This window comes from Dasypus novemcinctus, chromosome 13, assembly GCF_030445035.2.
Source record: "Dasypus novemcinctus isolate mDasNov1 chromosome 13, mDasNov1.1.hap2, whole genome shotgun sequence".
Lineage (NCBI taxonomy): Eukaryota > Metazoa > Chordata > Mammalia > Cingulata > Dasypodidae > Dasypus > Dasypus novemcinctus.
This window is the reverse complement of record NC_080685.1, coordinates 61,885,705-61,912,455: the sequence shown is the minus strand read 5'-3', so window position 1 is coordinate 61,912,455 and position 26,751 is coordinate 61,885,705. Positions and strand designations below refer to the sequence as shown.

Genomic DNA, 26,751 nt, shown 5'->3' with positions numbered 1-26,751 from the left:
TATGTTTGCTTTCTATAAGCTCACTGTAACTCCCTTCTAGCCTCTCTATTTAGATACGAGAAACTCTTCTCCAGCCTCCCCTTACCATCTTCCTTAAAAAGCTACAATGGCAGAAGCATTCAGAAAGTTCAAAAGCTGTCTCCTCTACACTGGAACCCACACATTAAGGGTTCCCCAGAAAAGAGAGGGCCAAGGGTAGGCTTCTTCAAGGACTGGAGAAAAGAAAGCGGACTTTACATACTAATATTGAATGGGAAACTGGCATTTTCAAGTCAATGGCCCTCAACAGAGGATGAGGGAACGGTGGCTGTGGAGCTTTTGATGAAGGGAAGATGAAATAACAAAGAGCTGGGAGTCCAACCCAAGCTCACATTCCAATGACACAGGGCAAGGTGTCTCAGATCCATTTTATGATGTTGGGTGAGAGATCCTTGCTCTTCACCCATCCATGGATTCTGCACTCCCTCATGGATTTGGCCTCATAACCCATGGGTGCTGCAGATACAGGCAAGCAGTTCATAGCTTCATTAAAAAGATGCTGTCAGGGAAGAGTACCTGCCAGCGTTCTGGTCTGACTTGCAGCAGCATGATACAATGGAAAGAGAGTAGTCAATGGAGTCGGTCAGACCACACTGACCTTGACCTTGGGCTCATCATCTGCAAAATGAGAACAGCAATCTCACTTCACACCGGGTGGATTAAGTGATATATGTGTCTAAAGCACCCTGTGTAGTGCCTGTCAAATAGGAGACATTCGTTGATGTTTGTTTCCTCCACCGACCTCAAAGGATGTGAACTGAGGAATGAAAGGCTCTCCAGTCCTGAATCATGGTCCTTATAGAAGGTCAGTAAAATTATATGATATAAACTTAAGGACGGTAAGAGAAAAAGAGCTGACAAATCCCATGATAGTGCAGGGATTGTCCTGAACCCAGCCTCTTTCTCAGTGAAAGAGTGGAAGGCTGCTGGGCAGTTCTCATTTCCTAGAATCTATTTCTTTGCTTTGTTCTTTGGAGTCTGTCCACTGATGTTTGTGGCAGAAATGAGTTCTGGCTTTCTGAGCCTGTAGTTCAGGGGTGGGTATTTGCCACTCTCTAATCTTCACTGGGAAAAGAGACTTCCCAGAGATCCTTATCCACAGAACTTTGGGGGGTGGGGGGTGCCGTGGGAGGGGGATGCAAAAATAAACATAATACTTAACTCTATAAGCAAAGGGAGCAATGACCTTGCCAAAATGCCCAGATCCTCTGAATTTACATAGGCCCCCATTCCCTAGACCTGCCCCCTCCTCACATTACCACATCCACCCACCCACCCCACCTCCAGACAAGCCCACACCCTTCAACTGCTCTCCTCAGATCAACAGACCAGAACACATGCATCGCTGTGCCTCCATATGGCCCTGTTATTTCACAAATACAAATTTCTATGCAAATAAAAATCCAAAGTTAGCAGAAAGGAGAAGCAGTTCCTTTCTTTTCTTTTTAGGCCCACTCCCTAATTTCTTTTGAGCCTTTTGCCTGGTTTCTTGAAGCCAAGTAGCACATCCTCATTCTCTGGTCCAACCCACACCCGTATCCAGTTCCAGTAGGTAAAATGTTCTCAAGTGTCCCAGGGTCAGGTGACCTTCAACAAGCGCATTAGGCAAACTTCCAACGGCTCCTCCAGCTTCCCTCCAACTCCTTCAGAAGCTTCCTCCACAGTTCATGGAGTCCAATCGTGACTCCCTTCTTTGACAGAACAAAAAGAGAGACCTGAAATACCCGAGAAACCTGAGCAGCAAAGAGTAGTTAGCTAGAAGGCTGGCAACCCCTAAAAAAAAAGCAACGCCCGGAGCTCAAGCTGGTACTCCAGAAATAATCCTTCCACTTGCCACCAACCAGGTCAAGGCAAAAATTTGGGCTATCATTTTTGTGCAAATAAAAACAAAATGACTGTTGTTTCAGGCTGTTGATGGTTCTGAATATCGGATCTGCCTTTACCAAGTTACGTAAACTTGCTGGGAAAAGTCTGCATTATTATTGCTCCTGAAGATGTGAATCTGAATGTGTCCTTTGGGACAGCAGAGGTGTAAAACTGGCATTAGAAACATATGAAGAAAGACAGGTTTTGATGTAGATATTTTAAATTTTATTTTTAAAATTTAAACAATAATTTTGACCAAAAAAACACAAAACCCAAACTCATGAAAGAACCACCTAGCCACAGTGGTTTACAAACACAGGCTCTGGATCCAGGCCTCTATCACTCACTTGCTACATGAGCTTGGGAAAATTAATTAACCTCTCTACATCTTGATCCCCACCCCTGCTCACTGTCGAAAACAGTACCTGTCTCCACTGGATTGGCATGGGGAATAAAGGCAATATTCCATGGGAAGCACTGAGCACAATGATCTGGCAAATAGTACATACTCACTAAATTTAGTTATTTATTAACTTTACTGACCTTAACACTAGTATTAATACCCAGCATGTTTACAAAGGGCTTTCATGCATATTGGCTTCTGCTAGCTGCACATCAGCTTTCCAAGGTAGGCAAAGCAGGGAGATTTGAGCTCCACCTCATACCTGAAGACTTTGAGGCTCAGAGAAGTCAATACACCAAGGCAAGGTCACATAAACATTATCTGGCAGTGCTCAGATTAGAAACCTGGTAAGAGTTAGGAGAAAGATGGAATTCTTAGAAAGAAAACACTTAGCTGCAGAAGTTTAATATTGATTAATACAGAATTAACCATATAGTAACAATTAAGATTTACTCCCTGCTTACTAAGCGCCAGGCAATGCTCTATGCATTTTACTGTATTGTCTCATCTACTCTTCATGACAATCCTATAGATATACCCTATAGGTAAATTACTATTTCCATTTTATGTTTGGGGGATCTGAGGCATAGAAAGTTTAAGTTGCTTACTGAAGGCACTCAGTAAGGAAGTGGCAGAGGTGGCATTGAAATTTGGACCCAGGAGCCATGTTTTCAACCATGCCACTCTAATGCCTGCACGCAGAACCTGGTAAGCCCTTCCTGAACTCTAAGGCAAAGCTTTTATCAGCTGGGCATTGATCAGACAGGAGAACGTCTAATATCTCTTCAACTCTTGAGATCCTAGGGTTCGCTGCATCTATTGTCTACTGAAGAAATAAAATACAGTCTAAGTGAACCTCTGGAAATGATACCAAAAGCAGACTTTAAAGAAAGCAAAACACTACATCTAGCCTAAAATAGACATTAAATAGTCCTAAAAATGTATATTGATTTCAGCAAAGCAGGTGACAAGGATTATCTTGCACAATATTGTTGCACACAAAATAGAGAAACGTCATCTGGCTAAAGCAGAGTTCAGAGGATCTGAGAAAAGCTGAACAGTCGATGAGCACTGGCTAACGCACTAATGATAAGCAGAAAGGAGGTTCCCGATTCTAGTGATATTTTATCAATTACTTAAATGAAAACACAAAGCACTTGCTTATCAATTCTGCAGATGATGTAGCGCTGGCGGAGGAGGGGTGCTCATTCTTTAAACAGCAGAGCCCAGAATCAAAGTTTGAGGGAAATCATTGTAACTTTAGAGTGGGTCCCCACCTGGGTTCAAGTGACCCTGAGCAAGCAACTTACCTTCTTTTGCTTCCATTTCCCCACATTTAAAATGTGGATAACACTTATCTCATTGGATTCTTCTTTTGTTTAAATGTAGAGAGGCTGACGTTTTGGTACTCAATGAAAGTTTCCCTGCTCAAAAAAAAGGCTCTACAGTATGGACTGTCAGACCTAATACAAGGAGGTGGAAGTACTGGAAATAGACACAGAGTCCTGAATTTAAATTCAAAAATTAAATTGAATGAGAACATAATGAGGGAAAACTAACATTGTCATCAATTCATGTTTAAAAGTTCCAGAGCTTTTAGCTGACTATAACCTCAGTTCAAGTCAGAAATAAAATGCAACTTCTTACCAAAAAAAAAAAAACCTAATGAAGTTATATTGAGTGGCAATGCAGATGCGCACTGTCCTACCTTCTGTTAATTCAAAAACTAATAGAGGGAGTGGATATGGCTCGAGCTGTTGAGCATCTGCTTCCTACATGGGAAGTCCTGGGTTTGGTCCCCAGTGCCTCCTAAAAAAAACAAACAACAAAAACAAACAACAAGCAAAACAAATGAAAATAGCAATCTCAGGGGAGCCAATAGGTCTCAATGGTTGAGCACCGGCTCACCATATATGAGACCCTGGATTCAATCCCCAGCCCCAGTACCACAGAAAAAATTAAAAACAAACAAACAAACAACTAATAGATAATGGCCCCTCCCCTAACAGGAGTATAGGTTTATAATTTAAACCTATACTAGAATTAAGTGGTAAATGTTATAACAAATAAATGAGGGACGATATGGGAGCCCAGAGGAAGGAGATGCCTTTACTCTGTCGAAAGAAATCAAGGAAGGCTTCACAGAGGAAATGGCCTGGGAACAAAATCTTAGAGCCAGGAGGGCAGAGGGGAGAGAGAAGACATTTCAGACAGAGCGAGCAAAAGGTACGAAGGCCTGGAAGAGGAGGGTGCCTTCAGAGATTAGCAATGCTGTGGCAAGAGCCGAGAAAAGGTGTTTTTGGTGGTTGAGGTTAGTTGGGGATGCAGAGCAGATCATGAGAAGCCCATACCAAACTAAGGAAACCAAGCCAGTAAATGACAGAACCCAAACAGTAACTCAGGTTTTCTGACTCATTATGTATCCTTTCTACCTGTGCTCTATTGTACTGTAGACTAGCCACGTGTGGCTATTTCAATTTAAATTAATTAAAGTTAAACAAATTAAAACTCAGCTTCACTGGCCACTTATCAAGTGCTCAAGAGCCACATGTGGCTGGTGGCTACTGTACTGGACAGCACAGATGAAAAACACAGGCATCATCACAGAAAGTTCTATCCAACAATGCTGTGCTATGTCAAAAAACCATTAAATGGATAAGAAGTAGATTTGTTCCGTATTGCTTTGCAGAATAGAAATAGGAAAAATAGCTGGAATCTATGAGAAATATTTCATCTTCCCATTCCTTAAGTTTTTTCTTAATAGAAGCACACCTGTCACTGGAAGTGCTAACTTGATGACCATTTATCAAGGTGATATAGAAAAAGTTCCTATATTGAGTTAATGGTCTTTGGTTAAAATGTTTCTTCTCTCTCTGTCATAGCCCTCTTGCTGATGCACTAGCCCAAACATATCTGTGTATCTCCTTCACACAGAAATCTTGTCACACTTGTACATAAAAGATTTGATTTATGAGAATCACTATTCTGATAGCCCAGCATCCCAACATCCCAGTAAGTGGGAAGTTTCTAATATACTAGGTGCTTTAAAATTGCCATCTATGGACTCCCTGAAATTGCATGCAAAATTTTTTTTGAATGCAAAATTGTATGTGTATTTTCTGGGGAAGAGAGGTCCACAGTACTGACCAGATTTCAAGAGAATTTGTGATTCCAATATAACCAAATAAATACCATATTAAAGGGATCTAACAAGTCCATGAGAGTCTAGATGACTCCACAAAGAGTCATCTAGATTGCCACTGATCCTGAAGCATCTAAAGACTATCACCCTACAATTGAGCAGTTTTTGAGTTAAACATCCCATGACCCTGATCAAGAAGGAAGATGAGAATATATGATAACATAGAAACAAGCCCAAGCACAAAAGTTAGACAATTCAGAGAAAGTTGGAGATGGTGTTGTCTGATAACCTCTTGCTGAGATGCTTACTGAAAGCCCTCTTAGAAATCTTGGTAATTCATTTTCAACATTAGCCTGCAGAAACAAGCACGCCCATTTAGATGTAATACCGGCTTACCAGCTGAGGAACTTGCCCAGCCTAAAGCCTGCTGAGCTATAAATCCATTTAAAAAAATAATAATGCCTTTGTTCTAATACCACCTGATGATATGACAATTGTACCAAGATTCACCTCCAGGTCCTACCATATCTCTAGAAATGAGGACTGATTTCTAGAACAATTCAGTGATTCCCATTAGCTGGTGTAGCTGGGGAAGTAATTAAAAATGTGATAGTTACCTGATATAATCAATATAGCTGATAATTTGCAAAACAGAATACAATAAAGTGCACATACCATTCAAACTAAGTTGAACATACTGTAATGTAATATAATGTAATACAATGAATGCTTCATTGGCAATGTTCAGAAAGCATTACAGCATTTCGTGGTGCCTACGGGCCATTGTTACAAACCTCAATTGTCATTGTGCTCTAGGTGCCAATTAATAGAGTTCTATATAACAAAATGCCAGATAACAACAGATATTCTGTACTTTTTTTCATAGTGGGCAAGCCTGTGTTGTGTAACTGGACCAATCTTCAGGAAATTACGAAGTAAGTAAAGCTTGTCTTTTACAACCTCCCATTTCCCATGCAAAGACCCTTCAATCCTCTCCCAGCCATCTGGTGCCCTCCTAGCAAGGCAAGCCCACCCAACCTGTATCCAACAGGGCGACATCTTGCCCTGCTCAGTGTTATACTTGGTACGTAATAGGCACTTCACTGATGTTTGCTGTTAAATCAATAGTAACTGATTAATTAAATCACTCAACAAATATTTACTGAATGCTCACCATGTGCCAGCACTCTAAATGCTGGACTTAAATGGAGTATGTCCTACGCCCATTCTCCAAAGAGCCTATTATTAGCTGTAAGGCTAGAAAGAATAGGACTAACTCTAAGTTAATACTGTCATATATTAGCTTAATATATTCCCACTCCCAAGATCATATGCATTTGACAGGGAAGCCCCACAGCCTCACTACCTAAACCCAAAGAATAAGCTTTTGTTAAAAGCAGGGCTTCGGGTTGGTATAGGAAAAAGGGCTTGAGGACGGAAGTCTCCCCAGCAATCGCTGAGACTGGCCTCATCTAGAGGCCTCGTCAGACAACTAGCAACACACTGTAGGGCAGAGGTTCTCCAAGTACCATTCCCAGGCCAGCAGTATCAGCATGCCCTGGGAACCTGTGACAAATGCAAATTCTCAGGTCCTACTTCAGATCTGTTGGATCAAACACTGTGGGTGTGGGACCAGCAATCTGTATTTCCACAAGCCCCTCACATGACTCTGTACCATGCTGAAGTCTGAGAGCCACTGGTGTTGATGCATCAGGGAGAGTGTAAATGCACACTTTCAACCCCAAGAGACTAAATGAGGAATTAGCCTTCATGCCTATGGAAATCACCTGCTGAACGGAAACATAGCTGGCAGAACAGTAACAAAATAGTTCCCAAGGGCACACAGCTGGAAATTGTCAGGACATTAGTGAGTAGACAGTCGAAAATCCATTTCATGCTTTTTGACTTTGACCAGCCCCATGAGACAATGGTGTGGAAATTGAGAAAGAGGCACAGAAAGTTCAAAAATTTTCAGTTAAGGTAAAGGGTTGGAAATACTTGTGAGACTAATTTTCCTCCTTCACGTGGGGTTTCAGAGCTGCTTTGCTGGGTCCGGAGGCCACTCATGGTGTCCTGCATCTCAGCAGTAGGAAGGAAACCAGACTCTCATCACCAACCAGCCCCTGGGCACAGCTGGCCACAGAAAAGAAGAGCATTTCTTCTTTTCCTCCCTAACTTACTACCATCCAGCTAGATCCCCTCTGTCCCTCCCCTAAAGAGGAGGAAGAAAGTCTACACGGAAGATAAAAGCACTGTGTTTTAATAACATGAGCACACTAAGGCGTATATCTGAAACAGGTTTTCCAAATTCTCCAGAGATGGGGACTCAGATGGGAAACAAAAAAACGTAGCCTCAAAATTATGCAGAGATGGGATGGTGATTCTAGATTATCTGTCATCTGCAATCAACCACCCACAGGCCAAAGGACTGCACTGGGCACAGGGCTCTCCAGAAGGCCTCACGGGGCTGGGCCTCAGGAGCCTGGGGCCCAGGCCTGGTGAGGGCTTCCACCCCCAAGCCTGTCGACCTGCTTCGGGGAAGCACGACCACTTTAAAAATAGGCCTGTTTCAGGCCTTCCCAAAAAATCTGCAATAGGGCTAAGAGTATAACTGTTTAGTCCTACAAATTTGGAGCTCAAAAAGACAGTAAGAAAAGAAGCTCCAAACAACTCCCCACTGCTCTGCCAGAGGTGCAGGAGAGGGGGGTGAGTGTTGGGAAACTGGCCACTTTTAAAGTTATTCGATGCTATCCTCCTTAATCGAGCCCATTTTCCCCTCTTGAGGACATGCCTTCTAGTTGTTCCTTCCTCTCCAGAGACAGGGGCTCAGGGGCTCAGCGGAATTTATAAATAAGACTGACCAAAGACACAGGGAATGCGAAAATAAGTAAGCACACTTGGAGTACTCAGTGAGCAAAAATACACTGACATCTCCCTTAAATAGGTTTAACATTCAAGAGACCACTGGTTTGGAGGAACCTAAAAACTTTGTGCTGTACTTTCTGTCCTTAATTAAGAGTGATGCTGGAAACACGACATGTGAGCCCACGCATGAGTCCTTTCTGTGGAGGTTTAGAATGCTTGGGAAGAGAAACATTGATACGAGTCACTGACATTTTTATCCCTCTTTGAAAGAGACAACTTTAGAAGCCACATGGTGTGTGTGTGTGGGGGGGAGCCATACACTAATTTCAGCACCTCCCTACAAACGATGAGATTATTCCCTGCCTACAAGCCCCCACCCCCACTCCAGCCATGATTCCCTACAAGAATTCACACTGGAATTTATTTGAGAAGAAACAGTTACAGAGGCAGCTTCTCGCTTAGAGGCAGAGCATTTTATCAGTATGAAGACCCAAGATGATGAGAGAATTCAGAGTGACAAGTACTTGGGCATATATATACCCTGCAGTTAATCAAGGTCTTGGACTAGAAGTGGGGAGTAGCTGCAAATTTATGAGGCATCCAAATGTAATAGGGCAGGGCCAGAGGCAGTCATTATAAAAACCAGAAAAATCATGTGAAAAGAGAAATTCCCGTGTCGTTCCCCTCCCCACCCTGCTTCCATTTTCACGTGTCACAATCCACAGCAGGCAACAGAGGGCTTGGAGAAAAAGTTGATTCTGAAGGTGGCCTCTGGAAAAGGCCCTGCTCATATGTAAAAGGAAGACAAACAGCCTTCTTTTTCTGAAAATCCCAAGAAAAACCCACATATAATGAATTATTCACAAAGGCTGGACCTAAAAATGAGAGGGAGAAATATAGAAAGATGAAAAGAGGGGCAGAGAACTCTGGCAGACAGAGAAAGTGAAGAAAAGGCCCGGTGCCTCTCTCCCATCAAATAATAGGGGATTAATCACAGTCACATTCAGGTTCCCTCTTTTCATGTCTTTGTGATCAGTGATAAACATATCAGCAGAGTGCTGGTATGGCACTGCCCAGCTTTGGTGAGCTGCAGCCTCCCAGGCAGACACACAGCTGATGTGGGGGGCTACTGATGTGATTAAATGCATGGAGTCAAAGGGTTTGCAGGAGTTCTGAGGGCTTAGCAAATTTTGACTCAAGTTTTATTTTAACTAAGAATATGAAGGTTGAAAGAAGCCAGATGTTCCTATAAAAAGGAGGAAAAAGCAGCAGAGTTTGAGTACAGCAAGCTAAAAAGAGATAAGCAATTTCAGATGAAGCTAATAATCCCAAAGTCTAGATCTTGCCGAAGGAAAAAAAAAAAAAGCCCTGTTCTCATTATTTTCAACCCCCCCCTTTAATTCATAATGTGCACTGCACCTACTGCAGGGAAAGCAAGTGAAGGGAAGTGGAGAGATAATGACATGCAAACCAACAGACAAAACTATCACATCCAAGACATTTTTGTCTCCATCCTCAAGTCATTTCATTTCTGTCAAAACTCCTTGACTCCAAGCTGTATCCCAATCACAACTGGTCCCCACAACTAGTCACTGCCTGATTCCCGGAGAAAACATTACCTATACCTCATTTCAAGGGCAAAGCTGACAGACAATTCAGAGATTGTGCCGGAAGCCCAGGAAAATGAAGACCTTTATCCTGCAGCCTCCATGCCAGCTACACGCGCTATCTGCTTCCACTCCCTGCATCAGTTCCTGGGTAGACACAAGATGGGAAGCCTTTCTGCATCACCTGATCACTGGATATAATTACAGACCGCGTCCTTCTTTGCAGGCACCCTCTGCCCTAATCAAGACACCCTGGCTGGTGACTCACTTGCATCAAACCTGAAATTCTTACCAGGGCTACAGTTTACTATTCTGCAAAGTGCTGTATATTTATAGGCAACCAAAACAGGAGAAAAGTATACGCCAAAATGGGAGATTTGGGAACTAAAGATTTCAGTAATACTGACCAAAAATCTTCCAAAATAAATAGATAATTTACCATGGGAAAATCACCATCATAAAGCACATAATCTCTGACCCACAATCAGAGTACTTTGGGGTGACAATGAAATTCTCTACAAAAAATCATGGGCGAATATCCACAAGTTCCTTATAATAAGATTGGCCATCTCAGTGCCTGCAAACACATTTCATCTTTCTACTCTAAATCATGTTCATCTCCACATGAAACATGTGCTTCCCTGTTGAGATGACCCATCCAAGTGGGTGGGGAAAACTCTCATACTGCCCATCTGTGGCGCAAAGCTTTCAACTCAGACACAGTATTTCTTCCCTTCACCTCCTGACCTGGAAAAGTTCAAACAAGTGTGGGGCAGCTCACAAACCACAAGGGAGATCCTGTAAGTCCACAGGGTAAGGGGCACTAGGCACAGAAGAATAAAAGCTGGTAAACATGTGGCATAGAGAACGTGGAATAACTGCCCAAGAAGAAGAGAACCTTTTTGTTAGATATATTAGATGAGCAAGAAATGAAAAGGAGGAATCATATAAAATACAGTATCACATTTTAAATCAGATTAGCATTTTCAAAAAGGTTATGGCATCCACTGCATACGAGAGTGCTATAAAAAAATTAAATTATCTCCCTATGCAGATGTAGCTTCCAAAGAAAAGGAAACACATTCAGCGTGTTTGCCACCATCTTTCATGCCAAATTCGGATTCTCTCAGGCATTTCTTCCTTGAATAACTAGACCTCCCCTATGACAACTGGATAAGGTCACTCCCCAAGTCAGAGGGTCCTATGAGCCTAAAGTAAATCATTCCTTTTCTATTTATTTATTTGTTTCCAGGCCAATCTAAGACCAGTAATATGCAACACTAAAAGACCACTAACACAACACACAAAAATGCACAATATCGTCCTAGTCCAGAGACTTTCTGAAGTCAATAAAAGTGTGTCTCAAAAGGCTTTGTGCACAAATAACCAAAATCCTCAAGCACGTTGCATGTGCACTAACTATATCAGTATGCAAGCAGGAATTGACATGTTTTCTGGACAACCTTCCTTTTGTGGCACTTACAAAGAAGAGAAATTCTTAAGCAGTACTTCCCAAACTTTAATGTGCATACAAATTACCTGGGACCTTGTTACTATGCAGATTCTGATTCATTAGGTCTGAAGTGGGGCCCAGGTTTCTGCATTTTTAACAAGCTCCCAAGTGACATGGATGTTGCTGCTTGCTCTCTCTGAAAGACAAGAATCTAGAAGATTTCATCTTGAAATAAGGCTCCTTCCTTTAGGATACTAAAATTTCTGAAGCAGTCCATTAGTAACATTAACTAGTATTTACTTAATAATTAGGCACTTCACATATATTAATTCATTCAATTCTCTCAGTAACTCATTATTATCCTCATTTTGAAGCTAAGGAAACTGAGGCACAGAGCAATTAAAATTAAGTAACTTTACAAGGTGGCAGGGCTTATAGGTGAAGGACCTGGGATTTGAACCAGGCAGTCTAGCTCCAAAGCCTTACTGGTAACCACTACTCTTACTGACTCCCAATAAGAAAAAGCAAGATATTTTGGAAAGCTGGTTAAACAGAAACGAAAGGAAGGTGAGATAAGGAATTTAGATACAGTATTGCAGAACATGCAGAAACGAAGTGTTTCCACGTGGTCCACCAGAGGGAATTATTAGTCAATTATATCGTAAAGCCAGAGAGAGAGAAACATGGTGTATTTTTAATTTTCCAACTGGGACTATCTTAGCAGATGTTTTCCGAATATTGTTACAACAGCCTGCATACTGTAGAACCTCTGGGAAACTTCCAACTCTCGGCGTGGAAGAAATCATGGGGACGGGGCTCATGGCCAAGGCACGTTTCTGAAATCAACTCTCTGGAGTCTCCCCTTTGGCTCTTTGATGCATTTTGCCCCAAGACAAGCAAAGGGAGGGGTGAGACCCACAGGCGCACCTAGCACTCGCAAAGCCTGATGGAAAGGCGGAGTCTTCACAGCGGAAGAGAAAACGTGAAGGGAGGCGACCGCGTGGTGTGGGAAGCGTGCCTCGTTTCCCAGCCCGGGAGACTGGGCCCCGCCGCCGGAAGCGCCGAGGCGCTGAACCCGGCTGGTCGGGATCCCCGCGGCCCCGGCTTTCGCCGGCGCGGTCCCAGGGGCTAGCGAATGGCTGCTGGCACACGTGGCCCCCGCGGGGCGACTGGGGGCTTTCTCTACCGCAGGGTGGGCGCCTGAGTAAACACACCCTGAGAGGGGGGAACAGCATGGCAGCACCTGATGTGTGGGGGGAAGGCAGGGGAGGGAGGAATTTGTAGAATTGTAGAAAGCGCGGGGGTGGGGGGGGGAGCGCGAACTCTGGTAAAATCGGTAGAGACCTGCCTAGAGGAGGGTTTGCAGCCGCAGCACAGAACACAATGGGTTGTGTTGCTTTGTGCAGCACCGGCAGGCGTGACTGCGGGGCCCGGACCCTCCCTTCAAGTCCCCACCCTGGACTCGTTCAACTCAGGCACTGTGTGGCCTAGGGATCACTCTGCGGGAATGCGGGAGAGAGGTGTGCAGGGAGGGGGAGAGTGGGAGAAGCCCAGACAGGGGTGATTGTGGGAGGATGCAAGCAGCAGGAGAAAGAATATCTGCTTAGAGATGCTCCTCCGATTCTAATGAGGGGTGCTGCCTGGAAGCACCACGCGCCAGCCAATCCCGGTGCTGCTGAAGCAGGAAACTAGAGAGGAAGGAGGGCGAGGCCAGAGACTGGGGGGAAGGGGGTTACGGAGCTGTCCAGGCCCTGGGGGAAGCGAGCCGCAAGCCTGGCTGATACTAGAGACACCACACAGCTCCAGCTGTCTCCGTACTGTACACCTGGAGGGTGGGGCGGGAAGGGGAGGACTGAGGGAGAAGGGGAGGGGCCTCCCTTGCAGGTGCATACTCTCAAGATATCTCCCTCCACAAGCATCAAAATCCTGCGTCTCCAAGCATAACCCCATATTTAATACCACACCACTGGCTTGCCACCTACTAACCAAACCCTCACCATCCACCACCCCTAAGTCCTAAAGGTCTTACCAGAGGTCCAATTCTTAGTGAAGAACAAGACAATGAGATGCCTAATCAGCAGCCTGCGTTTGATGCACTTGATTGAACCTGCAAAGAAGCTCCTTTCTGTCCCATTCACCCTGATATTGCTAATTTTGTGGATGCCCCCAAGAGCTCTTTGTGGAGGACAGTTCCTTTGGCACTAGGGGATGACAGATTGTCTGCCCACCTCTGGCTCTCAGCTGATGAATTCAGGTCCAGAGGATATACCTGTATCCTGGGTGCTGGGAAAACACTCAGCTGGGTCAAATATTAAGCTGCGGGAGTACCCAACCTAAGGCCAAGGAAAGGATGGCTCTGACAAGCTGTTCTTCCTTGGCTGAGAAAAGAACTCCAACTTTGAACTGTTTGGGGCTGTGGCATTAGAAATCGCCTCCCCTGACAGACACTCACTCCACTTTCAGTGGAACTTAAACTTAGTCCCGAGAGTTAGCTGGGTCCCCAGCCGAAAGCCTGCTTTGGTCATTCGTCTGTTTGTATACAGAGTTTTGGCCCAAGGGCTCTTGGCGCTCTGAACTGATAAATCCCCTCATGGAACCTCAACTTCCCCGCAAGCAGGCTGTGCAGGTGTCTCCCCAACTTGGGGTGCTGGGGTGGCTTAAAAGGAAGAAAAGGGAGACGCAATTATGAAAGAAAGTCATGAGGTTAGGGACAACCCAATCTCTGCAGACTGCAGCTTGTGAAGGAACTGGAGGCCTGGGAATGAGAGCCCAGCCCAGACAGGAGCAGACACAGCAGCGCCACACGCCCAGGGCGCTACAGATTTCCACAGAGGAAAAACCAAAAGCCGAAAGTCTTACCTTGAAAAACACTAGTGCGCAAAACGGTCTCTACCGCACCAAGCTCGCCCCTTAGAGCACCAAAGTAAATTGTGCATGTCAGAAAAAGGGGCAAAGTGGCACCGGGAAGGTGGTGGGGGCTAAATCCCACGCTAGCCTCCCGCCCCCTCACCCGAAAAAAATGCCAAGGGGGAGAGGGCAGTTATGGTGGGCAAGAAAGGATATGGCCAATCGATGAGCTTCTTGGCGTATTTCCTGACAATATTATCTTCTCCGAAGATGAACAGGGATCTGTTGACGGTGAAACAGTTCTGCCGGACGGGAATGGGGTTGTACAATGCCATAGTCCGCGCCCTCTGCGCTTTCGACTGCTTGTAGGCGGCCGCTGGCCCCGAGGCCGGCACGGGGGTTCCTTGCCGGTTCCTGCTCTGGTCCGAGTCTCCGTCGCCCGACCCCGGCCTGCCGACCACCGCCTCCCCGAAGCGAGCCATCCTGAAGTTCAAACAGACAGAAGACACACAAAGGTGATCGCGGCCGAACACTGGCACACGGCAACAAGCAGAAAGACACACGGAGACTCAGAGCAGCATCCAGACGGGCACCGCGACCACCGTCTCCTGGGAGCCCGGCGAGCTCTTTGGAAAGGCGGCAGCAGCAGCCCCGCCGCTCTGAACTGTTGAATCTAAATACAACCTCTGCGAAGCTCCATTCCTCGGGAAGGAAAAAAAAGGGGGGGAGGGCTTGGGGTGCTCAGTTTCTGGAGACAATTTTTTTTTTTTCAAAATGCCAGTGTGTGGTGGCGTACAGGGACTGGAGAGGAGAGGGGTGGAGTAGGCTGCTCTTCAAACATAGCTCCTCTTCTGGCAGACGCACCACCTAGTTCAGGGAGAGAGGCAGGCACCGGCCCGCTAGGTAACAGTTTGGTGATTTATTGGTTGGGGGAAGGGCGTGGAGAGGGAGGGGGGAAAAATTAAAACAAAGAACTTATTTTAAAAAAAGATGAGTAAGGGATCACGATGACATGCTTTATAACGCCAGTCCCTCTAAGTCCGTCTAAGAAATTCCACAGCCAGGACTTGGGTCTTTAAATCTGCCAGCACAGACGCATCCGAAGGTTGGAGGGAGGGAGGGAGAGAGCAGTACTGAGGTTCCTGCCTAAATCGCAACGCCCAAAATACCAAAATAAGAAGCCGATCCAACGTGAGAGCGGCAAATGACTTAAAAGCTCCTCCGCTTGGGATGGAAGTTAAGCAGCATCCAGAGAGCAGCGAAGTCCGAGTGTCAGCCTCCGCCCGAAGCGCTCGCCGCCGCCACCGCCGCCGCTGCCACCGCCTCCCCGGATCAGCATGCAACAGCGATCCGCGGCTGCGCCGGGGAGAGGGCGGGAGAGGGCGGGTGGGCGAGCCGGCGAGCACTGGCGAGGGAGGAACAGGTTGCAGCAGGGATTAGCGGTAGCCTGACACAGGAGTTGTCCAAGGACTGAACTTCCTCACTAATGACTTGGTCAACCTCTTCCACCCTAACAGCCCCCCTCCGCGGAGCAGAGAAGAAGGCAGGAAAGGAGAGGGGGAGGCCAAGAGGAAAGACAGCGAGAGAGCGCAGAGGCGCAGCCAGGCGCGCACTGGAGCTCAGGGCGAGGTGGGGGAGGGGGTTGGCGGGGAGGGGCGGGGACGCGGCCGGAAGGACCCCGGCCCACTGCAGCAGGAGGTCGCCGGGATTCAATGCTGGGGTAGCTTATTTATTTATTTAGCCCAAGGATAGGTCACCTCTGCAAAGGCCAGTGAAGAGTCGCCTTGCCACAAGTAATGCCGAGGAGAGAAGCGAGCGCAGGTGGCGGCGCGGCGGCCCAGTCTCCGCAAGAGACTGGGGAAGAGCAGGGGGCGCACACGCAAGCGCGCACCCATGGCGCCTTCAGTCCAGCTAGTGCTGGGCCCCGCGCAGTGCCCGGCGCTGTGCCGGGGCCACCCCCGCCCTGTCGGGGAGTTGGGGCCTTTGCGCCCTGCGCACCAGAGTCACGTTGCCACTGCGTTGCACCTCCCGGGCTCCACGAATGCTGCCAAGGGATGTCCGCGTAAGAGGCAGCTCACCCACCCCCTTTCCCCACCTAGCAGCCTGGAGGCCCTTGGGAAGACACTAGGGACCTCTGGAGGCCCCGCGCTCTGGTGCTGGCTCCTGGCAAGAGCTTCTGCACTCAAATCTCCAAACTGGGTTATCTGGGGCAGTCTCCTGGATCGGGTTCCAGCAGAGCGCTTTGCTTCCTCTCCTGGGATGGTAGGCCAGATATTGGGGCTCTAGGTTGTGAGTTCTGCGCTCAAACCACACTCCTGGAAATCTAAACAATAGGAGGAGGACTCCTGCCTGAGTCTTTTAGCCCCAAATTAGCTCCACTGACTACCTCAAACCCAACCCCCATTAATGAAGAACAAAGCAGAGTTAGTTCCTGAGCTGTTGAAGTGGGAAAGGTAGCACTCCACGCCCCAGAGAAAGAGCTCCATGTTTAGTGAACAAGCCCTTCCCCACAAGTGAGTCGGTGGTTTAAACTGAGGACAAGGACCAGCAGTCCCCTTCCATGTCCACACTTCTGCTTTTTCCTGTCGTGGCCTCAACATAGAGTCCTGTTTATATCCTCTCCACCTGAAAAAGGGAAGGGAAGAAGTGGAGGGAGGGACTGGCAAAGGAAATAAGAAGACTGACCAAAGCCCTGAGGTTGGAAATCATGGATGAAAGTGTGTGGAAGGCAGCTTCTCTGTGTGAGATTAATTGGTGAAAAGTGAGGTGACGTCTGAGTGAGAGGCGTGTGTGTTCCTACGTGTGTGTGCCTGTGTGGGCAAGGCCATGTGAGCACTGACACGTGTCTTTTGCCTTTGTGTGAGAAGGTATGTGAATGTGTGTGTATGTGAATGTGTGTGAAGGAAAACTCTCTGGGTACTGGAAATCCAAAGGAATGCTCTCAACATGCCCATCCTCAGCAGGCACTGCTACCCCTGGGGACAGTGTATTGACCCTTGGATTCAGTGGAGCCCATGTCAGGCCCAAATTACTATTCCAAGTGAGTCAGCTCTAACTGGTATTTTGATTTCACATGACTGCTTTCCTCTGTCCTTTCACCTATCTTAACTGGAGGGTTCTCTTTTGTCTGAACACCTAGTCAGAAGTAAAAGGGGAGGTGGTTCTGTGAACCATGAAGTCTCATCAGCTTGCTAGTCACTTAAAATCAGTCACAAGCTGCTGTCTTAGTAACCATGTAAACTACATAGGATTAGACAAACCTTTAAGAAATCAAGAAGCCCACATCCATGTCTTCAAGCAGGACCATAGTCCAAGTCATTCCTTCGGCAATTATTTTTTAGTATCTTCCATGTGCCAGGCACTGTTTTAGGTGCTGAGATACAATAATGAACAAAAAATGATGATGACAAAAATAATGTATCCACTCTGTCACCTCACTGGCTAGAATGCCTTATGGACCTCATCCTCATGCTGCAACATCAGCCCTTTCCTTTGTGGTCTGTCCTTCACAGCTTGGATGGTGGCCAGTCACTTGCAGCCTTGTTATCTTGTGTCTGTTTAACATTCAGGGTGAGCAGGGCTCTCTAGCCTTTTACTTCCTAGAAGTGGTGCTTGGAAGATCAGAGACCCCTGACTTGTCTCCTCTCAGCGTCAGCCACTCAGTAGAGAATCAGTGCAAATTCCCTTTCCTCTCTCTACAATGTCTACATTCTCTGTGGCTGTGGTAAATCTTTAGAGACCTAGATTCCCTAGGACAGAATATTATACATGGAAATGTGAGGACCCACTGGGGTTGGAGCCTAACCTTCCTGCCTCCCAAAAAGACAGCAGAGGTTGGGGATTGTGTAGCACACACTAAGTTGAATAGCACCTATGTAGGGGAGTTGGAGGCTGGGAATTCTTTAAGGAGGCAGCCCAAAGGGATAGAGGCAAACCTGTCTCTGGGAGGAAATCACACTTTATCTTCCACCCTCTTTGAGACCTTTGAGATCTATAAATTTCTAAACTGGTTTCATGCTCTCCAATCCCACCTTTCTCCAGGCCCCCAAGAGGGCTACAATTTTAATGATTGACTAATATATGTTTGTAATGGTTTTCGGTGTACACAGACCCCACAGTTGACTCTCACTCCAAACCTCTGATGTCAGCCTGAGTTTTGATCCTGATTTGGCAGACAAAGCAGCAGAGTTGCAGAAACATTAAATAGTTTGCCCACATCTAGTAGGGGGCTTGGACTTCTAGCAGATCTTCTAACTTTCAGTTTATGGTTCTAATACCCTCGCTGCCCTTCAGGAAATTAATAGTATACTTCCAAATTGTTCATGGTCAAGAGAAGAAACTATACAGTCACTCTAAGCCTGGGGAAATGCTATGCCTGCCATCCTCAAATTGAATTTAATCAGTAGCCAAATGCTCCTGGCACCATGTTGGGAAGGTGCTTGACAGGAAACACATCTATTTCCCTTGAGATGCAGGAGAGTCCATAGAACAAGTCCAAGATCAGATCATTGCCATAATGCTCTTTGTAAAAGGAATTTGGTGGGCGTCCTTCTTCCAGTGCCCTTAATTCCACTGCCTGCTTCAGAACCCACAAATGGAAATGTGAAAAATCAGAAACTGATCATAATGGATTAGAAGTCAGTTTAAGACCATCTGAAAATCCCTTTCCAGCCTAGAAGGGTCTGGCAGAGTAGCTGTACTTTGCTGTTGTCAGAGCACCATCTACTGGTCACTTGTTATACTGCTGTGTGCACAGGTATTTGGCAGCCCGGGGCCCCATGCACCAATGTCTCAGGGACTAGATGTTCTAAAAGAGGTGACTTCTTATCACCAGCCTTCTACCCTACTGTGGGATTTTGTTGCGGTCCAAGCCCCAAATTTCAGCACAATGTAACCAGCCTATCTCACTGGGAAGGGCAGGCCCACACACTGGGCAAAAGTGCTGACATCACACACACACACACACGGAAGTTAATATGGGGCACCTGAATGCTTGTGTTTTTATGCACAGAGTGTCCTGCAAACTCCTGAGATAGGAATCCAAAAGGAGCTGAGAAAACGAGAGAAAAACTTTCTCAGATTGTTAACCCATACAGACAGTTAAACTTCAAAGCCTTCCTGTAGCCCCTCTCTTTCAGTCTGTCATCCAAGGCCAAGCAGGAGTAGGAGTGGAGGGGCAGGGGAAGGGGAGGGAGAAGGCTGATAGACAATCCCACAGCTCCCTCTGGAAAGTGAAGGTAATAAGGTGACTGCACTCCCTCCAGTCTAGGCAGACCAAGGGAGCTTATACTAAGATGGATAGATGACATGAGTGGCAAGATTATGAGAAACACTGTCTATTTCCCTCATTCATAAAGCTCTTCCCAGATTTGTTAGGCTGTGGCCATATTCATAGGATGTTAGCCCTTCACTGAGGAGTGTGCAAATCTATACCTCATTCAAAAAGTCATGTGCCATCCCATCAGCCCTGCTCCCTCAACATCCCTACCCTGCCAGTTATACTCCGATAGTTTATGCCTAAGCTATCAGAGCCCCTTTTGTTCTATTTTTTCTCTGTTGAACTTTCCCAAGAAATAGACTCTTATGCAAAGCAGTGATCTAAGGAACATGATGCAGAGAGGATTTGGGAGTGGGTTCTTAAGAAAAAAGTTGGCAGGAGACCATGTGCAAACGCCTAGCAGAGCAGACAAGCATTATGGCAATGCAGACATCTCGGGAGTCTGGTGGCTTCCACAGTACTTTGCAGCTTTTCCTGGGGGTGAAAACATAACGTCACATCCTTATGTAATGCCCATCTCTAGAACTAGCACCTCTCAAGCCTATGCCTGAGAAACCCCAGAGCTCCAATAGCCATCAGCTAACCAGAGATCTGCAACTTTTGCTGAGTGTTTGTAAAACCATTCATTTATGACAACTCAACATTTCCTAGGTGCCAACTGTGGTGGTGTTAGCTCATCATATCTTCACTGCAGGACTGTGAGGTACATTCTATTATCTGCAACTCAGAGACTTGTTCCTGTGCACAGAGCTAGGAAATAGCAGAGCCATATCTCCTGATAACAAGACCAGATCTTTACAATGTGGGACCACTACTAGCATAATGGATGTCAAAACAATGTTATCCTTGCTTATGAGGCAGGTCATAGGCTTGACCCCAAGTGTCCTGGAAAAGGAAGATGTGGCCTTGAGCCAAGGAGTCTCCCAGAGGGTTAAATTTCCAGGAATGCATATATCCTGACCCAAAAGGCTGTTATGAAGATTATATTAGTTATCATGTATCAAGTTCTTAGGACAGTACCTGGAACACAGTAAATGCTACATAACTGTTTGTCAAATACATTTCCACTTTCATAGCTATGACCACAGTCACACACAGCAAACACTGCACATTGGATGGACTTCTATTTCTGAAAGCCGATTTGGAAGTGCAGCCCAGGGATGGCTTTAGGGGAGGGGTGGGGAGTGGACAGAAGAGCACCGAGGGGCAAGTGTCTGAGGCTGGGTCAGAAAGAGGAATAGGGGGAAAAGAATGAAAGGAAAAACATTAGAGACCAGAGACGTGTTTTTCACTTAGGCAAGATTTCATAAAGGCATCTAAGAAATACTCACTAAGCCTTTTCTATGTGCCACACATTGTTCTCAGGAATTCTGAAGCTCAAAGATAAATTGGACATAATCACAGCGTTTAAGAGCTTACAGTTTAAAAGAGAAGGGGGAAACATACTCATGAAGGCTTTCACTACAAGGCAGAGAATGGGGTGTACCCTAAGAGAGTGCACTGGGAGGAGACGGAGTCAGGCCCCTCCCCGGAGACAAGCAGGAAAAGGGAAGAATCAATGACGAAACTTTGAAAGAGACACTACTGGAGCCGGGCTTTGGAGCATGAGAAGGGCTTTATGTGTTCTTCTCTTTTTAACTCAGAAGCTGAGTATCATTTACTTCTTTAAAATTTTTGCAAAATTATTCTTTGCTCGTGGAGTCTTGCTATGCAACTCCCTGTACCGTTTTCCTACATAACCTTGCTACATAATTCCCTTGCTATGCAGTTTCCAAAAAACAATCCCAAAGGATCTAAAACTCAGGCTGCCCATCCTAAGTGCATGGATAGTCAAGGCCCCAAATCACACCTGACATGAACTGGATGTTGTTTCAGGGCTTACCTGGGCAGGAGCCTGGGCAGGGACCCTGCTTCTGTGTATCCCTTCCAAATGATGGCTCAACCACCTGGCATAGCAGCAACTCTGTGATAGGGAAGTTCCACAGAAAAATCCACGTTCTTATTCTTTTGTAAAACCAACCAGAAACACACACCTTTTACCTCCTGTCAGGGAGACTGCGTGAATCAGACCTTCTCCTGAGGGCAGTCTGGAGAAAGCATGCAGAAGTCTTGGAGGCACAGAGAAGCAACATGGGGCGTGAGCATCCAGGATGTGGAGGGTCTGCAATATGTGTAGGATGAATTCATCTGTCACCATGCTTAGTTTCTTTCCACTTAGCCAGGATCACCTAGATATATCATCCAGACAGTTAATGTATCTATTACCACCTCAATTTCTTTTCCATAAGAGGAGGTCAGTCTTTTGCCCGGACAACAGCCAACTGGTATAACCTAACAGACATTAACTCTTACTAGGAATATCAGTGTGTGTGGTCCAGAGGTTAGCCCAAGACAGCACAGAATCCTTGCCCCATCACTATCCATCTCGGCTCCCACCCTTGGGGCCCAACCTTGCTGCCCAGCTCAGGCCAAGTGCAGCAGGACAATTCCCCAGAGTGGGCAGAGGGCACAGCAGCATAAGGGTGAGAACAATTGATGGAAGCACACCCATCCATCCGCCCCCTTGGCCTCTTGACTCAGAAAACAAAACAGAGCCCACACATTGCGAAGCTTGCTCAGCCTGGGCTGGGCTCAGGCTGATTCACTCATTCAGCAAACATAAAATGAACATCTTTCACATGGCAGGCATTGTGTCAGGGGCTGGGGCAAAGGAGAGAAAGTACCCAGCTTGTATTCTGAACTTGCTTGTCTTGACCACCCCCCACCTCTGCCACATTTTGCTCTTGGAGATAATGTCAGAGGAACAGGAAAAGCAGCTCAGGGCTCAAACAGAGGCCAGAAGACCCTGAAGGGCCAGATGAAAGAACTAGATCCTCCCACACCTACCAGTCTTGCCTCTTATAGGGCTTTGAGTTGGAATCATCAGCCGATTAAGCCACCACCTGTCCATCACCACACCCTCTCTCTCCCACGCTCGCCTACACTGAGCAGCTGGTTACACCCACCTGGTATAAAATAATAAGAGTGAATAAGACATTCCATATGATCTGGACTTAAGGCCAGTTTTGAAATGTACACCTGGGCTTTGAAGGATGTGTGGGGCCATTTGCAGGCTCCTGCCCCTTGCACTCCCAGAAATTGCACTAAGACACCCCCACCCACCCAGAGACCTACTAATGGTCCTTGTTTTACCCTCCTGTTCCTTTACCATTCTGCGGCATTTGGCACCATGATTTTCTCTCCTTCTCAGAAGTCCCCGTCTCAATGTCCCAATCACCAGACTTCTAGTATCTCACTGTTTCCTTCTCTTACTCCTCTTCTTCCTCTCTTCTTATTGTAGGAGCATACCACAGGCCTATCCTCACCCTTTATCTTCCCTAACTTTGCTCTCTCAGAGGTCATAGCTTACCCATTATTTCAACTATCCCCTACATGCCCACATCTTCATCTCCAGCCCTCACCTCTCAACTCATTTCCAGATCCAAACGTCCAATTAAATGATGAGTATCTCTATATGGATAGTCCTCCACTACATCAACTCATGTGTTTAAAAGTGAAGTCATTATAATTCCTTCAAAGCAAAATCTCCCTCACAAAGTTACAGTTTCCGTCATTCTCCCTATCACTTAATCACTTAAATACAGCAGCTGCCCCCTGCCTAAAAAAATGGCCGAACTCCTTAGCCTGACATTCAAGACAAACTGACATCAACCCTTCTTTCCAACATTATCTCCCCATGTACCAAAATATTAACTCTCCCTTCCAACCAGGGTTACAACAAACACATCATACCTACTCTTACCTCAAAGCCCTCACTCATAGTACCTGACCAAGAACATTCTTCCTCTTTTTTCTGCTTTTTAAACTCCTAGGCACCCTTCGAGACATTGTCCAGTTCAATTCTACCTCTTTCACGAAGACTTCCATAATCTCTCTAACTCCATGATCTACATACACTTCCTATAAACTCACACAATGTCTCTATCATTCATATACCATTTTGTTTACTTACGGTCATTGTTGTCATAAATGTAACTTAACCATTATGTTCTTATCTAAATTTTCAATTGTATTTGCCTTATCGCCTCAATTACAGCATGAGCTTCTTTCCCTTCATTTTATTACCTATAGTCCTGCAGTATGTTGCCCTTATAGTTGGCTTTTACTCAATATATAGTCAATGAATGAATGAATAATGAATAAATGAACCTCCTGCAACTCTTGGGTCAATGACAACACTCAGGTATCTGGTCCCTTTCTGAGGGGCTGCCCATTCTCTAACACATTCTGGCTCTGACACAGAGTCCCTGCTCTGTTGCCAGATATTCCCAGATATTCCTCCTGGGTTGAACAGTCACCTTCCTGTTATATGAAGAATACCTTTATATATATATACCTTTCTTGTAGGAGATTAGGTGACTCTAACTCAAAGGGAGCATTTCAAGCACAATAACAGTGTCACCCTCATTTTACCAATCGTTAAATTATAGGTTCATTACTTACGAGTGGTCTTTCCTATTCTTTTAAAAATGTGGTTGAAATAAGATTTGGGGAATCAGCTACTGACAAGACATTCCGAACCCCTACATAAAGAACATTTTCTCAGATCCCTTTTTTTTAATGCAGAAAATGAAACTTAGAAGAATAAAATTCTGCTTTAAAAAAATCAATTACAGCCTTAGTTGGTTCCAAATCTTCTCTCTACAAATATCATCATGCCACTTGCTCTTCTAAAGTAGTACATGTAAAAGAAACACACACACACACACACACACACTTTCACCTATATGCAAAGGCACACACACTAAATTTTGATCTGATCTCGAGTTTTGCCAGCCAAGTATATATACATATGCAAGTAATTTTCGTCTTTGCTGTTGAGAGCTGTCAAACAGGCTTAATACAGTACATTCAAATAAGACAAATTACAAGCTCTTTTGAATATTTCTAAGTATTACCAATGGTGGCATTTAAAAATGGAAAAGGTAGAAACAGAATTCTCAATTAAGAGAGATTTTATATTTCTAAAATACTCCTACAACCCTTAACAAGTCAATCCCTTGGACAGACATATGCACAGAGATATACCTAGAATACAGTGCTTTCCCTTAAAGATTAGTTTTTTCACATAACTCATTGTACAACCAGATACAACCACATGTAAAGTAGTCAAGTATTAGTATGATAACCCAAAGCTTCCTATTATGCTATTTGCCCTTTGTCACAATCATTCCGATTCTCTAATAAGTCATAACTTCATATCAAAGAGAAAAATGAACATCCATCTAACAAGAATAATTATGAAGAAAAGTACAGGCTACTGGGTTATTAATAATGTTCATTGCAATTAAGTATTGAGTACTTATATGCAAGGTACCATGCTAAGCCCATAATTCTATGTGGGAGGTACTATTATAATTCCCATTTTATAGATAGGAAAAGCAGTACTGAAAGAGACTAGCTGATTCCCTTAGGGTCAGACAGGTGGTGAATGACATAACAGTGTCTCCAAAACCCATTATCTTAACTAGCCCACATTAGGGCCTCTCACCGATATCATTAGTAGAGATTTGGACTGGTCACTTTCTTTCATGATGACCCTACAAGTCCAAGAGAGAAGAACTTGTCCATTGTCTACAGCAGGTGGTGAAGAGCCTCAGAATAAACAAGTCCTCAAGGTGTGAGATAACAGCAGGAGACTGGCACTTCAGTCCTGGTTGTATAAATAACCCCACATGCACAAATGACAATAGTAATGTTTGCCCTCTGAATCTCAGGGGGCTGTTGACAGACCAAATGAGACTATAGATTCTCAAGTGCATTATATTCCAAAACATGAGTATATTAACCCGACCTGCTGCTTCTGCTGCTGCAGTTCTGCATTGCCATATCCCAAACTGTTTAAAACTACTTAAAACCCAATGGCCACCCACATGGAGAGCTGACACAACAAGATGATGCAACAAAAAGAGACACAGATTCCCGTGCTGCTGACAACAACAGAAGCAGACAAAGAAACAAGACACAGCAAATAGACACAGAGAACAGACAACCGGGGTGGGGGGGGGGGGGCGGGTAGGGAAGAGAAATAAATAAATAAATAAATAAATAAATAAATAAATAAATAAATCTTTAAAAAATAAAATAAAATAAAAAATAAATTTTAAAAACCTAATGGCTATGCTACTGCCCACAACTGACTCATGATGAGCATGATTTTACACATTATTTACTTGTTTTCCAGTGAGTGGCCATATCTACCCAAGATGTCCCAATCCCTGACCCACCCTGGTGGTTTGGTCTCCAGTAGCTCTTCAGCAAAGTGAACAGCCAAACTCTGCAGGTGTAAAGGAGAGGGGAGGGATGATGGGGTGGATAGTTGTGCAGCAGCAGAAAATGAGGGTCCATGGCACTGCAGACCCAAATATTATCCAGGGCTCTGTGCCCAGCAAGTCCAAGGGTATCACTCTTGGTACTGTTCAGGAACATCAGCCCTGATCCTCGGGTCTAGCTTTATTTTGTGTGTGTGAATGCTTCTGCTGCCAACACGTGCCACTAAAGGATTAGGCAAATTTAAATCCTCCTGACTCTCAGCTTGTTTTCTTGCCCACACTCCAGCAGGTAAAACACCCACAGACTCACAGTGCTCCGGGCTGTAGAATTCACAGGAGTCTATAATGTTCAGGTTATTTTTAAACGTCCAGGCCACTCTTCCTCCCCACGAACAGCAGGTCTGCCATTTAGAACGGTGTTTAACCCACACCCCACCTGCTTTGAAACGTCAGCTTTTTGTGTTAAAAGAAAAGAAACAATCCTTCAAACACACACACGTCTAAAAACTGAAGCCAGGCGCCCACTCCCTGGGGGTGAAAGACCCAGACAGAGTGATGTTGAGATGATGTGTGTGAAAACGCACGGTAAACTTAGAGTGTCACGCCAATGTGAGTGGTATATTGTTCTGTTTGCAGAGATAGACACCAGCCATTATACATAATGTCAAAAGACAGCTCCCTCTTTCCAAGAAGGAATTATACCAGCACAATCAAAACTTGTGAGGCCCATCATTTGCCCAGGAAGCCAGACAGAGGCTGGCTAAGGGGTGTTAAGTTATAATTCTTTTCAAATTAATTACATTTTTTTTAGTGAAAAACATTGCATGGAGAAAGGGAAAGGAATTCTGAAAACATCTCAACAAAAAGAGAGCTAAACAGAAGAAAGAAAAAAGGCCGCACAGAGGCAATAATAACTAGC

General features: G+C 45.3%; 1 protein-coding gene across 1 annotated transcript in view; it reads right to left on the bottom strand.

Annotated features, from left to right (window-relative positions):
• CACNA1E (calcium voltage-gated channel subunit alpha1 E) overlaps positions 1-26,751 on the bottom strand; it is a 439,591-nt gene that overhangs the window by 332,150 nt on the left and 80,690 nt on the right. Inside the window, exon 2 of the mRNA XM_004461851.3 lies at positions 14,439-14,705. Within this exon, the coding sequence (XP_004461908.2) occupies positions 14,439-14,705 (267 nt within the window). The remainder of the gene's footprint in view (positions 1-14,438; positions 14,706-26,751) is intronic.